Here is a 14,868-nt window from a genome sequence, read left to right as displayed (position 1 = left end):
CGTCGATCTCTACTTTTTTGACCCGAGCATTCGGGTCAGCCCCTGTCAGAACTACGAATCTAGACCCGAATTCCGTCTGCGCCAGCGGTCAGACCCCTGTACTTTTGCCGAGAAGATCTCCGAACGTAGGGGTGAAGCAGTATGTACGGGGAAGCGACTGGATAGATTCACTACGGATGATGCTTAAACAGTCCCCGAATGCAGTACAACCATTTCCACACCAATCATTAAATCCAAAAGAATCCCAATTTCTTTCGCCCCACGGGCATATGGCAAATGTAAAGGATTCATGTTGCGGTTCGGTGTATCCAAAACCATGCAAGCCATTCAAGCCAATCACCACGAACACGGCGCTACGTCAAAAGTCTTGCCGCGAAATGTAAAATTCGATAGACTCGGAAACAGCCGCAGATCAACGCATTGTTCTACTTTAAAGGGGCATTGGACCAAACCCTTCGCTGCACAATTGCATCACCGGTCCAAATCGACTCCGATCTCTTGTGGACCAGCCGCCGCGTATCGATCGATCGCTTGTTTTTTGCAATTGTGACCTACCACTTACACCCGCAAGTGTTGTCTTGCCTTCCATGTCAAGCACTTCCAGGTGCATTGTTTTCTATGCACAGTACTAAAGTTCCAACTGGAACATAGTCGATCAATTGATGCATCAATAAGCACGTCCAATTACCAAAGTTGGACTAGACTGTTAAAGAAAAGGTAAAATCCCCAGCTTCCTCAGCTGTGCTGTCAAAGGAGAAGAAAAATTATTTCCTTTTTCCGTCCTAATCATGTCGACTATAGATTTCCATGCTGGATTGACCAGTCCTGATGCTGAATCTCTGCGTTCATTCACGGAGACGTTACCGGACGAGTATCACGAATGGGTCTCTGAATCGGGTCGATCTTCACGGTAAGGAATGGATTTTACACCGTCTGGTCACTTCACCGCTAATCGCAATTCAAGAAATGGTCAAATCCTGGATGATTTTCCTCAACCGCCGATTCGGAATCAAAATCTCGACGCCATAGCCGAAGAGACAGTCTACCCCACTCCCAGGACTTCTATCAAGAATATGCGACGAACCGTGACAACAAATGAGCTCACCATGGGTATGGGCATCACAACTGACCTCCCTCTGCTCCAACAAACGAACCCTTATGAGGACGCTGAAGAGTTCCACCCCGTCAACGAGGAAGGAGCTGAAGGCGCTTCCTATGACTTGATTGCGCCTTTTGAAGGCGACGAGGCGCCACTCCACAAGCTGGAGCGGGTCTCCGATGTCATGTTCGGCACTGAGCACATGTTACATATTCTGAACAATCCACGCTACCTGGCTCGTTTTCGCGAATTTCTCCTAGAAGAACGGCCGCGATCTATCTCGACTCTTACCTACTACCTCAACGCGACCAAAGCGCTCAAGGCGATCGAATTCGCCAATGCGCTCGTCCGCTTATCCGTTGATGTTCCCCCTGCCGCTATTACGAATGTTCAAAAGGACAGTGAAGCCGTGGGTGTCACCGTGAATAAAGCTCTGGAACAACGAGTTGAAGATGGACTGCGCGCTTTGACAGCCGAGGAACTTCCCGCGTTCATCACATCTAGGTGCATCACTATCACCAGCAAGATTGTTGAGGAACGGGTTCGAGGTACACTGCCAATGAAGTTTCGAGATACATCAAATGCGTTAGCGGAGGTCTTTTGCCTGACGGATCCGACACGGCCTGATAATCCTATCATTTTTGCATCGGAAGGTTTGTCTGCGGTCTTCAGATTGAGGCTCAAATCTAACATAAGCAGAGTTTCATCGAACAACACAATATGGCATGGACTATGTTCTGGGGCGTAACTGTCGATTCTTACAAGGGCCGAAGACAAATCCAAACAGCGTTCGACGTCTTCGAGAAGCAATTAAAGAGTGCCGCCATCATTCGGAATTGTTCCTCAACTAGTACGTACCCTCCCTACCAAAACTTCTCATGATGTTAACATACTCCAGTCGCCGCGATGGCTCTCCATTCATGAACCTTCTCCAATGTTCTCCTCTCTGCGACAGCCAAGGTCGCGTGAAGTACTTTATCGGTGCACAAATCGACGTGTCAGGATTAGCACTGGATGGTGCGCAGATGGAGTCACTGATCGAACTGCAATGCAGATATCGGAATGCAGACGAGGAAAGCGTGGCAGAGATGCCTGAACTCAAACACAAAGACGAGTTCCAGGAACTATGTGAACTCTTCAGTCCTCGCGAATTGAACTCGGTTCAAGAGCATGGTGGCGACCTCTTCCAGCCATCTCACAACAGGGCAACGATGAGGGGCCATAGAACTTGGCTCCAGCGTGGCGGCTCAAGTGGTGGTGTATCAATGGACAGCGAGACGGAAGCGATTCGTCTGCGCGATATGAAGTCGCCAATGCGAAGTGGTGCTCTTTCCGGTGTCTATGAGAACGTAAGTCATTCATTCCCGGCATCACTTCTGTCAAAGGCTTATTGGTATTTCAGTATTTGCTTGTTCGGCCATACCCTTCCCTTCGCGTCTTGTTTACCTCGCCGTCTCTTCAAATCCCCGGAATGCTTCAGTCATCGTTCCTTTCTCGCATTGGTAGCTCTGCTGCTGTCAAGGAGGAGCTTGTCGAGGCAATGATGCACGGACGCAGTGTGACAGCACGTATCAAATGGGTCACTCGCTTCAACCCCGAGGGTCGCAATCGCTGGGTTCACTGCACACCTCTGATTGCCAGTAATGGAAAAGTAGGAGTTTGGATGGTGGTAATTGTGGACGACGATGAGGAAACACTCATCAACTGGAGGAGTTGAGAATGGTGAATTCTGCCTTTTTTGTATATATCGCGAAATATCCCCAATGATAATTAATGGACTTGAGCAAACAGTCCACAGCGCCTGGAATTATTTTGGATCATTAATGCGTATGCCACGGGTTTGGTACAAATCGCTAGAGTTTGCCCCAGACCAATTGATGAATTCAGTGCATATACAGAAATTTTGAGCATCAACAAAAAAGGAGAGACCACGGGATTGGATGTCTGCTCTCAAGGACATGGTTTAGACAGGGGTAATCAGTCTGTCACACGTTGACGACCCCAGCAAGTAGGCGTTCTACCCATGGATTACCCCTGCATCAGCTTACCCATGATCTTTCTTTTAAAAAAGAAAAGGGATTAATTGCCTATTTGGGAATCTGAGATAACGAATAGAAGTTTTCAAGCTTTTTAACCTACTTCCCCGGGGTAAATAGCTTCATATTCTTTATCTCAGAGGCTGAGATCAGAGCTATCTTCTTTTGAATCTTGATAATTATTGTATCTTAGCGTCTGTTCGTCTTGAAATGTCTTTTTTCGATGTGGCGGAGTTGGCATCGGGGGAAGGTTGTTTTGTGTGGACGACTGTATACAAATGCGATTTATCCAAATGCAACCTGAGCCATCAATTTTCTTGATTTTGGAGGTCCCAGAATCGATCCTTGTTATGCGCACTTTTTGAGCGCGCCTATAATAAATAGTCCAGAGTACTCAAATGAATGTGCACTAGAACTAAAAAGATCTATCTATCAACTATTAATTCACCGTTACCCTCCTATACATGTAGTCTTACTAAAACACTATCAATTAGCTTTTATAAGATCTACATACCGTTTTGACCCGGGCCTATCATATTGAAGGGTGCTTACTCCAATAAATATCAATACGAAGAACAAGACTAGTACTCCTCTTTCAACAGTCGCCTATCAATTTAGTATCCATCCTTCACTAGTAAAATGAGCGAATACTTAAACTCCACTGGTAATCACGGGTTTTATCGAGGCGGTATTGCTCAGCTGAATCGCCTGGAAAAGAGAGTGTCAAGTCAGGACCCGGGAATCAGGACTTAGATAAGATGGAAAAAAGTGCCCGCGAATAGGAATCGGTTGTTCCGTAAGGCGGCCCTGGAGATACGGAGGTAAGGGGAAGGAAAAGATACAGAGAAGAGAGGTGTGCTCTCGTATATCTACTCCCAGCGCTAAAAGAAGCATCGGCAAAGCTAAACCTTTGGCTGTAGAGTATAAAGTACTGCCCATTGATTGACCTTAATGACAGGCGTCCTAGAGGGCCGGATGGACAGCTCATGGCTAAGAACGGACCCGCCGAAATTTTTAATTTCTCGAAATTAGGGGAGAGTCGACATCTTTCAACACGGTGGCAAGGTCCCCCACATAACTTGACTCGGCTTTCGTGTACTTGTTATCTCCCAATCCAAAGGACCAAGCAATAATTCTTGTTGGGTGTTTGTCGTATGACGGTGCCTCCGTAAAGAAGGTTCGCACCCGGTCATTCACAGCAGGTAACTCATTTTGTGGGAGGCTCAAGGCATAGAAAGCCACCCGTTTGATAGCTCCTGTCTTGTAGTCCATTGTGACAGCAAAGGAAAAGCCTTGAGGATTCAAGAATGATTGCATATCCCGAAACTCTTGCGAGGTGGGAGGTGTGCATTGAGCCATTCCAGTGTACTGTGCAGCCTGGGTCTCAGAAACCGGCCCAGGCGCGGTGAAATACATATTCATGGTAGATCCTTCGTAATCAACGGCGACGAACCTTACCAGCTTTAAGCCTAGGCGATGGAATGCTGGCCCATGGGCCCGGACGGATTCTGAGACTTCTGATGCGCTGAGAATGCTGTCGACTGGGCGTGGACCTTTCAAGTTCACCCAGGTTTTGACCAAACCCGTCTCGGGATGAAAGTCGCACCACTGCTCGGTATCTTCATTGTACAGTGCACTCCAGGAATTTATTAGTCGGGCCATCTGGTTGTCCGGATCGATGTAGCGGCTTTGGCGGCAATTTTAATGGTGTCTAATCTCCGCTGAAGGTAGAATCGATAATTGACGGGATCATTTTCTCGATCTGTGGTGCGCCAGATTACCGTAGCGTCCTGAAAGCAAGATTTGAATGTCTGTAGAGATTTCAGGATGGAGGACTCCGAATAAGAGGCACCGATGGCCTCAGAAGTCTTTCTGAAATCAGACAAAAACTGCGCTGGATTGAACTTGCTGGTGACTTCCACAACGGTCATGATGAAGATAGTAGGAATAGTTTGCCGAAGATCGGATGGTATAGTTGTATTAGGGGAAGGAAGCCATCTTATATTTGAACCGCAGCACTCCAATAGGCCAGAGTGGAACTCTGAGTCTCTGACTCAGGGAGGGACTCGCGATAGTGGAGGGATTTCTACATTGGCTTTTTAAGGCTTGCAGTGCATATCGAAGCCACGGAATCGCACTATGTAATGACAAGTGTGATCCTTTGCACCTTGTGCGCGGGGAAGCCTTGGCAAAGTCAGCTGCCACCTGTCACTTTCATGTATCTCGTCCCGTGGAGTTGGTTATCTTGACCAAATTCTTCTTACTAGCTGCAGGAATCTCATTCCGGTTATTATTGCCTCCATGAAAAACTCGACATTTCTTCAATGGCAAGGGCATTGGCGAATTCTGGCTATTAAATTGCTGATCCACTAGTCCCCCACCACGGCGCCACCAAAGAGCGCGTATGTACGACAGGGCCAGTGCTGCTGACTGGATATTGCGGCACATGCGGCACGTGTGGACGCAGATGCGGACGCAGGTGCGGACGCATCAGCGGACCCCTAAAGAGACCCGTTGTTTCCAATTGGTTATGACCTGTCTTACTGATGGTATTCAGAGGGAGAAGATCACCGATGATGAGCAATTATTTGCGACGGTCTGAAATCCTTCACATTATTGTCCCAATCAGATCACTTGTCTTGTATGAAGAACCATGCAGTGTCTTGCATTTCACAATGCCAATTCCGTTCGTCTCACGGTGTTTGAAAGAGCGGTCCAGGTCTCCCCAAAGTGTATTCCAGATATCGGACACTCGTGGTTCGTTCGGCACTCTCGAGCTGCGGGAACCACCGCGAAAGCACTCTCGTGGGTACATAAACGCAATTTGTTGCCAAATGCCAAAAGTACCAGAGAGCAAAATCAAGTATAAGAACTATTGTTAGGCTCGTACGTATGTACGATTGGGACTTTAGTATTCCTCTTTACTAAGCTTTCATTCCCGCTTTCACATTTTGTGACCTGTCAACATGTTCAACGCGCTCCTGAAGGCTATACTGGGGCTACTCGCTCTTTATACCACGAAACTATGGGTGGAACGTAAAAAGCCCTTAGGGCCACTGCCCCCCGGGCCACAGCCTAAGCCAATCGTGGGCAACATCGCCGACCTGCCGCCTGCAGGCGTGCAGGATTGGATGCATTGGCTCAAGCATAAAGATCTCTATGGTAGGCTCAAGAAGCTCCGGTTGATCGAGTCTTCATTCTTCTCCGGGGCTTTTGCTGATTAGAGATGCTTTTGTAGGGCCGATCAGCTCCGTCACCGTGATGGGACAGACTATCGTAATCTTAAATGATGCACAGATAGCATCAGAACTGTTGCGCAAACGCGCCTCGCTGTACTCCTCACGGCCGCATATGGTTTTTGCTTCTGAGATGTCAGTTGGAAATCCCCTTTCAAATTGCAGCACCAGGACCCAGTCATCGGACCGAATATTGACAAAGTAGTAGGGTGGGTTGGGGGCATGCTTTATCTATGCAGCCGTACACGGACCGTTTCAAAGCATATCGGAAGATTCTCAAGCCATATTTTGGCTCACGGAAGGTCGCTTTACAGTATGCTCCATTGCAGGAGGTCGAAGCCCATCGCCTTTTGTGGCGTATTCTGAAGGACCAAGATAACATCACGCAGCACATCCAGACGTTAGTAATTTCCCTTATATCCAAAAAGAGAAAGCACTCATATAATAACGGGATTCTATAGTGAGGCTGGGGCGGTTATTCTTCGAATAACATATGGTTATAGGGTTGAGCCGCACAAACAAGATCTACTGGTGAATCTTGTCAATGTAGCCCTTGAGCAATTCTCACTCGCATCAACACCAGGTACTTGGCTTGTAGATATCATACCGGCATGTAAGTAAAGCCTGAAAATCCCTTTTATCTGCTTTCTTCCTCAAGCTTTCTTCCTCAAGCTTTCTTCCCCAAGCTAATGCCAGCTCAGTGAAATACTTACCATCCTGGTTTCCGGGGGCTGGATTCAAACGAACCGCACAGGAGTGGAGGAGAAGTCTTGAAGATGTTGCAAAAAAACCTTACGCTCTTGTTCAGAAGCGGATGGAAGGTGGTAGATATGAGCCCTCGTTTCTCTCCGATATATTTAAATTAAAGGGGATTCCATCTCCGGGATCAGAGGAGGAGCTGGTTGCCAGATGGACAACTGCATCGCTTTATGGCGGAGGTGCCGATACTGTAGGATACTCCCTTGCCTCCCTATGACTGGTGCTCTCACTAACGTGAATCAGACTGTGTCTTCAATTGGGACCTTTTTCCTCACTATGGCATTGAATCCAGAGGTCCAACAAAAGGCACAGGATGAGATTGATCGGGTGATCGGGACCAGTCAACTCCCTACCTTAGCAGACCGTGACCGCCTGCCTTATGTCAGTGCAGTAGTAAAGGAGGTCTTCCGTTGGCACGCTGTAGTACCAATGGGGGTCCCACATATGTCCACGGCCGACGATATGTACGATGGATATTATATCCCCAAAGGTTCTCTTCTTATGCCAAATATTTGGTGAGTTCTCTTCTTTTCTCAAGGTTCCACTAAGATATACATTTTAACTTGCATCATAGGGGTATGATGCATGATCCCGTGTTGTATCAAGACCCCCTGGCCTTTAAGCCAGAGCGCTTCTTGGAGAACGATGGCCGGGAACCTGAAACAGATCCGCACAATCTTGTGTTCGGCTTTGGGCGTCGCGTCTGCCCTGGTCGAATTTTGGCAGATACTACAGTATGGATCAGTGTTGCAAAGTGCCTCGCAGGGTTCAAAATTAGCAAACCTGTAGAGAGTGGGAGTGGTGTTGAGGTGGATGTAAAAGCAGAATTCCAGCCTGGGGTCATCAGCCATCCGGTCCCGTGCAAGCTGCAGGTCGTGCCTCGGAGCGCTTCGCATGAAGCACTGATATTGGCCGTCGAGCAGGAACACCCGTGGGAGCAAGGTGATGGTTCTGAGTTGGATAAAATCCGATTTTAAGGATCTTGTAAGGATTCATGGATTGCTTATGTGAGCCTGGAAAATTCCCACAATGAATGGCCTTGAGGATTTTGGTGTCTCCTAGCGTGTGTGATGTAGGGAGTGTCTTGTAGGAGTCTGATAATCTAGTAACTTAATAAACTAAAACTAAGATCCTCTTTCACATTACTAAGTATCATTGGTCTAGTGGTAGAATTCGTCGTTGCCATCGACGAGGCCCGTGTTGGATTTACGGATGATGCATTGCTTTTTTGCCTTCTTGCATTAGATCCATACGCGTTAGTTTGTTCTTCTTAGATTGTTCCCTGTATTCAATTTTGTAGATAATTCAGTACATAGTGCTTTTCTTAGAGTGGCTGAGGTACCAGCGACACGTGGCTTAGCTTCAGTCCTGCGGCACATGCGGACGCAACTGCGGACCCCTAACACCCAATAGACCACATAATGCGGTACACAGCATTTTGCTTGTCAGCATAGTGTCGGACTAAAGCTAGCAAGTGGATATCATCGGAAAAAGATGCCATCGATACTGTTAGTAATAGCGAACTAGACGTAATCCACCACTGAAAATTGTTGAATGTAAACTTATCTCTCCACATTCTTCCCAATGACGGCATCTCATTCTAATCAAGGGGATGCCCGACATACCGAGTCGCCACGAGACCTTGATTTAGTGACGAAAATGGAATATGGGGTAGAGGATCTACACTTCCCCTAGTTCCTGCAGGGTCCACAATTGATCTGAGATAAGCCGCCCGGGCCTTATCATTCACTAGCGCCAGTCTCAACTTTACCGCTCTCCTATGGTTGGCCAAAAATATAGAAGGGTCCAGGGCATCTTCAATAGGCAACTGTTTCGACTTACTTGACCAGCGTCGATCCAAAACACTCCACTGAAAATTCCTGAGCATAAAAATCAGTACATCTTGAAATGGCAATGGCTTCGAATTAGCTAACTGGATGTAGCAGGTCCTCTGGCTCTAGTACGATATAGCCAGGCACCAGGAATGTTTAATATAGCTCAGCTGACTAGCATCATGTCAACTATACAACTTACCTAGAAGGAATCAAGCCTAGATCCACACCAAGGTATCTTGAATAGGTAAATGGGTCGCCTTACCTGGCTAAACTTCGCAGTTCAAGAGCACTTTCCAATTTGATCGATCTAGGCTCGCCACCAAAGGTAGAAAAAGGAACGTACTTTCACGTCAAATTTGTCTATAAAAGCCAGGCCCCCTTCAGTGATTTCAATAATATCATCAGTTCCAGTTCACAACACACAACACACAATCAGCAATCATCAATCATCAATCATCAATCATCAATCATCAGTCTTCAAAAAGTCTACCTTAGTAGAAGCTCAAATACCGGCAGTAAGTACATAGTCAGTATAAATCGTCGGCATCGTCACTGACCAAACCCTTCAGCCATGCAATTCAAGTCTCTTCTCCCTTCCATTCTCTTGGCCAGCTACGGATCTCTGGCAGCCGCCGACTCGTTCTACGCCTACACCTGTGATGGCTGTGGCTGCAACGCCTTCCAAGGCCTGGGAGCCAGCATCGAGGGGACTTGCACCAACCTGAACAGCGGTGCTGCTTCGTTTGGTATTAGTACCGGCGAGGATAGCGGCACCTATTGCACCTTGTTCACTGGAAAGGACTGCAGCGGTTCGTCGCAGAATGTTGGTCATCACAAGGGTAAAGACTGGGGTTGCACCAACTCGAACATTGGATGGGTGTACTCGGTCCTTTGCTTCAAATAAGAGCATTGCAGAGCATTGCATAAGCTGCGGGACGCAAATGCTATCGAGCTTTGGAGGTTGCAGACAAATTCTGCAGGAGGTGATGAATATGATTAGGAAATCTAGCTTGACCATAGTGTCAGTATGAATTCAACTTCATTAGATTTCGGGAGAATATATTTGTAAATATCGTATACTTCGGGCATAGTGTTTGATTTGGTTCTTCCGACTGAACTTGGTTAGGCTGTAGCGTAGTCCGATTCGCGCCAGCATTGTAAGCACTACGTACTATCCATTCCCCGCGTGCTTATCCGAGCACTTTGAGCCCCCACCATTGCCAATCTTGCCCTTCACCAAAGCTTTTCGAAATTCAGAAGTATCAAAAAATGTCAAACACGAAGCAAAGTACATCTCTTTCTCCTCTTGACTGGATGATGCCTCAGAATTGACCCAAGTCTTATAGTAGGAATGTCGATCATCATCTTTAGTTTCCTAGTAGATCACACTTCAGTATTTTGTCATCCGAGATTCAACAAAGCATGGGACGCAAAAATTCCAGGATGTTTAAAAAGCAAATGAATCGGTTATAAAATTCTGTCATCTCACCAGCATTATCTCTATAGCCCACACGGAACTATATCGCTCAGGTGCCTAGGCCGTGCTTGCTTCGTCAACTAAGAATTGCACCTGATGATATAGTCACCTCGAATCATCGAGAGCGTTCATTGCGGTGTCCTTTGCTTGTATCCACCCTGCTCGCCTGGATAACGCATAGGTCCTTTTCAGCCTGAGATATGGATTGGATGGTGACAGCTGTGGATGGCATCTACAAGGAGCTATTGGATTCCACATATAGTAATACAGGCACATCCAAGCGGCATATTTTCAGAGGATAAGTTACAAACTGAAACGGTACTGTAAAAGTCCAAATCATGCATGGAGCACAGCAAGCCCCTTTATTATTTGGAGCCTTGTAATTGCAAGGTTATATATGTGTAGATGATCCCCTTGAAACCACTGAAAGCCCGTGACTTTGATAAGGAGCTGATATTGTGGTAAGCATTTTCTTGAGTTGGAGAACGACCACAAGATGCCTTATGTCAAGGTAATACAAGTCGCGAAGATAATATCTCCTAGCAAAATGACTGCTATTACTTAATGAGCCAGAGAACGGATTGACAAGTGTGGCTGACTGATCCATGGGGCAAAAAGGTAGGTGGATGATTAGGCAGGTGAAATACTCGTTGACTCAACTTTAGATCTCGCCAGTGATATCCACTCTAAATTCCCTTAGTCTGAATAATACCTTCAAGGTCTTGATTTGAATTCTTAAAGGAGAATCTTAACGCTTGTTGAAAAATGTTAAGGGTTTTTGAATCAAGGTTTACCAAATCTCTCTTTGAAAGCCTTTTCAACACGTATGAATTTAAGCTCAATTTTTCGAAAGATTTCTAGTTTTCCACATTCATAATCAGGGTATGAGACCTCAGGAAACTAGCAATTTAGTCTTGATTTGTCTGTTGATAACAATGCCCCACTCCCTGACCATTCTCCTGATTGGCTCGCAAATACTTGCCTCATGACTTACCCAATCAACGGGCTCCATCCCAGTCTTTAAGCGGTAAATCGAGACAAATCGATTGGTCCACGTAGGGCGATGACTCTAATCTAGTGTATTTTATGTGAGATATGCAAATGCGGATGCAGGTGCGGGTTCAACCAAAATTAGTACCCAGAGGGTCATTCGAGGGTTTCAGAAGCCTATAGATGTGCTAACTTCTGAACTAACCACAAATCAGGCTTTCAAAAAAAAACTGCTCAAGGTGAGAGGAACGGCTGAGAGCCGCTCCAATGAGATACGCAACAGATATTCAGAAAGCAGACTTTCCTTTTAAGGATGTTTTTTCCCCCCAGCTGACACTGAGCTTTGCCTTCATTGAGTGGTACGACGTTTCCAGTTCTACCTCTTCTGACCTCAACATATCATGGCCATACCATCCCAATTCGTATCTGCAATTTTGGACGCGATTTCCTCCGCACGTATAGCATTTGACCAGAAAAAGGCTGGCTCGAGGGAATGTCTTATCGACCACAGCCGCGCGCTGATTGCAGCACTGGAGATTCCGAGCGAGTTTATCCAGCGCACATTCTGGGCAGAAGTAAGGAACTACTAAGATCCCTCGAGATCAATCACGCTGGTCATGATAACTTTAGAGTGTACATTGCGTGATAAACTGACTTGGATTGCATGATAGCCCGCTCAATCAGCTATAGTACGCCTCGCAGTGGACGTCAAGCTTTTTCAGCACCTGCAAGAATCGGGAAATGCGGGCCTGGGACTTTCTTCTTTATCCCAAAAGACGGCGGTTGATCCTACCCTCTTGTCAGGCCTAGCGAGACACCTGGTGGCCATGAAACTTATAACATTCGACAAGGGTGCATTTCACGCCACAAGGATGAGCAACGATCTCGCAGCGGATAACTTTCAGCATGGTATCTGCTACTGCTACGATGTTGTTCGTCCTTCTGTCAACGCATTTCCAGATTATTTCAAGAAAAACGGATACAAGTCCCCATTAACTGATGGAACCGATCTACCATTCCACGAGGGACACAAAACCCAGCTACCATTCTTTGAATGGCTTGTCGCAACGCCCTCACATCTTCACCATTTTGACTCCTTCATGAGCGCATATCGTGCAGGCAAGCCAAATTGGTACGACTTTTACCCCGTGAGCGAACGCATTATCGATGGTTTCAATTCCTCCATCAGTAATATCCTCCTTGTCGACGTCGGTGGCGGAAGGGGTCATGATGCTGCTAGCTTCGCCGCACAATATACAGATCATCCAGGAAAGATTGTGATCCAAGATCGGGAGCCTGTTATTGCTAGTGTGTTAGCTCAAGGCCCCAATCAATGCTTCCAAGCGGAAGTCCACAACTTCTTTACGCCACAGCCTATCAAGGGTGCACGTGTCTACTACCTTCATTCTATTCTGCATGACTGGGGCGATGAAGATAGCGTTAAGATACTAGAGAACTTGGTACCTGCTTTGGAGAAGGGCTACTCGAGGGTTTTACTGAATGAGATTGTCGTCAATGAAGAGGAGCCAACGCTAGCAGCGACTAGTATGGATCTAATGATGTTGGCGCATTTCGGCGTCAGAGAAAGAACTGAGGCTGAATTGATGAGTCTTTTGACGAAGGCTAAGCTGAGGATAGTCAAAACATTTTGCTGTCCAGGTGTTGCGGAAAGTCTAATCGAGACAGAATTGGCCTGAGCCTAGATTATGGCGGCTAGTTGTGTTATCAGAGAGACCTTTGCAGTGAACTTGATTGCATATGGATTAGTGCTACCCATTAAAAGAGCAAACATCAGTACTGTAGTTGGTTGGTTAGTATCTCGCATTTCAAAGGAGAGACACGGCAAGCGGTTATGAGAAGGATTAGGTATGTATATCTCCCGTATTTATGCAATCCAAATCAAAGCCCATTAGAAATGACTGTCTGTGTAGTTTTTGTCTACTCCTCATGGTTTCAAATACTAACCATACTGGGATCCAAGCCGGGTGGGACGGGGAAGAACGAAAAAATTAATCTCATGGCATAGAGCAAGTCTGTTGCATTCAGCGGGCTCTGCGGCCGCAAGTGGGGCTGCATTTAGGGGGCCAGAGGGTCCGGAACTGGACTCATGTGATCTGAAGAGTTGTGAAGCATTAGCAATGAGAGGTTTCGGTTGGCTTAAGTAGCAAGTTTTGTAATAATAGCAAAGGAGACTTGATGGTGTTGTTTGATGATTGTCAACAGACCGCTCTAGTAGCATGTTTCGCTTAACATCGCTGATTCGCCGAGCGTCGGGCAAATTTTCAGTCGTCCAAAAAACCGCCACCAGCATTTCAAGGGCTACTGTAGAGGAGGACATGAGAAACATAAAACTAAGGTTGCAAAATAGACTTTGAAGGGAAGCACATTTTGACCTACAACGTGCGTATTTCAACTGTAACTAAACAGACTCCCACGGCGGTTCGTTTAGTAATTTGCTGACGCAAGTGACGTATACGGTATACAGGAGTTTTGATTTTCTTTTATTCTTATCTTTTTCTTTTTCCCAAAAATATGCCTTATGAGTTTTGGGTCTTGGCAGGGTTTAATGCACTTAGTCATGCAACCAAGTCATTTTCACGAGCTCAGGCCATCCTGGTCTGTTTTCTCTTTTTCTGATCGAACCCGGCATTTCCATGACTGGTACCAATGGAGGGCGAACAGATCCAATTACCGAGCCCATCTCTTGTCTGTTTGTCTTGTAAGGCAAGCAAAAGACAATGCGACAAGCAGCTTCCCTCGTGTTCGAGGTGCAAGAAGTATGTCTTGGTTTCACTGTAGACTTGGTCTTAAATGAATACTCACGACCTATTTCGTCTCCTTTAGATTTCAACGAGTGTGCAAGTACCAATCTATTCCCTTGTCATCAGCTGCGCAATCTGAAAGATTGCCACCGCACGATGGTGCGGGGTTGTCTGCAGACTTAGGGTTGGTGGCGGCCAGGGTGTCAACACACTCCTGTCTAAGATGCAGGATCTCTAAACGTAAATGCGACCGGAGATACCCCGGCTGCTCTCGGTGTATGAGGTACACAATTTCCCTGCGCTAGCTGAGCCTCAATGGGGTCTATCACGTCTAATTTTTGGTTTCTCTCAAATCGATGACCAGGATAGCTGATGATATCTTGATTCAGGTTACACTTGAGTTGTGAGTACAGATCCGCCAATACCAATTTAATGCCAGATTATTCGAGTAATGAAGCGACGGACTTCAGCCCCGACCATTCGGAGATGAGTTGGGCGCTAGGCAATTTCCAGGTGCCAGGCCTTGCATTCCATCCTCCAATTCCATACCGTCCCTACATGCCCAAATTACTACAATTTTGTAAGTGATGAGCAACTAAACTATCAAATAACTCTCTATCTAACTTGAGCCTCCCTTATCTTTAATTTGAAATCCAAAGGTCGCCGGTCGGGAG

General features: G+C 46.5%; 5 protein-coding genes across 5 annotated transcripts; 4 read left to right on the top strand and 1 right to left on the bottom strand.

Annotated features, from left to right (window-relative positions):
* Positions 1–788: 788 nt before the first annotated feature.
* Positions 789–2,816, top strand: N7520_010464 (uncharacterized protein; the record flags this gene model as incomplete). Its single annotated transcript, XM_057144397.1, has 5 exons — positions 789–910; positions 965–1,752; positions 1,799–1,949; positions 1,998–2,448; positions 2,502–2,816. 5 exons carry the CDS (start codon positions 789–791, stop codon positions 2,814–2,816), a joined length of 1,827 nt encoding a protein of 608 aa, XP_056990151.1.
* A 1,333-nt stretch (positions 2,817–4,149) lies between these two features.
* Positions 4,150–4,797, bottom strand: N7520_010463 (secondary metabolism biosynthetic enzyme; the record flags this gene model as incomplete). The annotated part of the gene is made up of 1 exon (XM_057144396.1): positions 4,150–4,797. The coding sequence occupies one exon, from the start codon at positions 4,795–4,797 to the stop codon at positions 4,150–4,152; it is 648 nt and encodes a 215-aa protein (XP_056990150.1).
* Positions 4,798–6,101: 1,304 nt separating this feature from the next.
* On the top strand, positions 6,102–8,107 carry N7520_010462 (cytochrome P450; the record flags this gene model as incomplete). Its single annotated transcript, XM_057144395.1, has 7 exons — positions 6,102–6,297; positions 6,374–6,506; positions 6,580–6,771; positions 6,833–6,984; positions 7,073–7,320; positions 7,374–7,645; positions 7,705–8,107. The coding sequence occupies 7 exons, from the start codon at positions 6,102–6,104 to the stop codon at positions 8,105–8,107; spliced, it is 1,596 nt and encodes a 531-aa protein (XP_056990149.1).
* Positions 8,108–9,536: 1,429 nt separating this feature from the next.
* Positions 9,537–9,869, top strand: N7520_010461 (uncharacterized protein; the record flags this gene model as incomplete). Its single annotated transcript, XM_057144394.1, has 1 exon — positions 9,537–9,869. One exon carries the CDS (start codon positions 9,537–9,539, stop codon positions 9,867–9,869), a length of 333 nt encoding a protein of 110 aa, XP_056990148.1.
* A 1,964-nt stretch (positions 9,870–11,833) lies between these two features.
* Positions 11,834–13,129, top strand: N7520_010460 (O-methyltransferase; the record flags this gene model as incomplete). Its single annotated transcript, XM_057144393.1, has 2 exons — positions 11,834–12,007; positions 12,104–13,129. 2 exons carry the CDS (start codon positions 11,834–11,836, stop codon positions 13,127–13,129), a joined length of 1,200 nt encoding a protein of 399 aa, XP_056990147.1.
* Positions 13,130–14,868: the final 1,739 nt, after the last annotated feature.

The sequence above is a fragment of the Penicillium odoratum genome (assembly GCF_028828045.1).
Source record: "Penicillium odoratum strain IBT 22623 chromosome Unknown utg000008l_segment0_segment0, whole genome shotgun sequence".
NCBI classification, from domain to species: Eukaryota; Fungi; Ascomycota; class Eurotiomycetes; order Eurotiales; family Aspergillaceae; genus Penicillium; species Penicillium odoratum.
The sequence above is the reverse complement of the archived record's forward strand: the minus strand, read 5'-3'. Positions and strand labels throughout refer to the sequence as shown.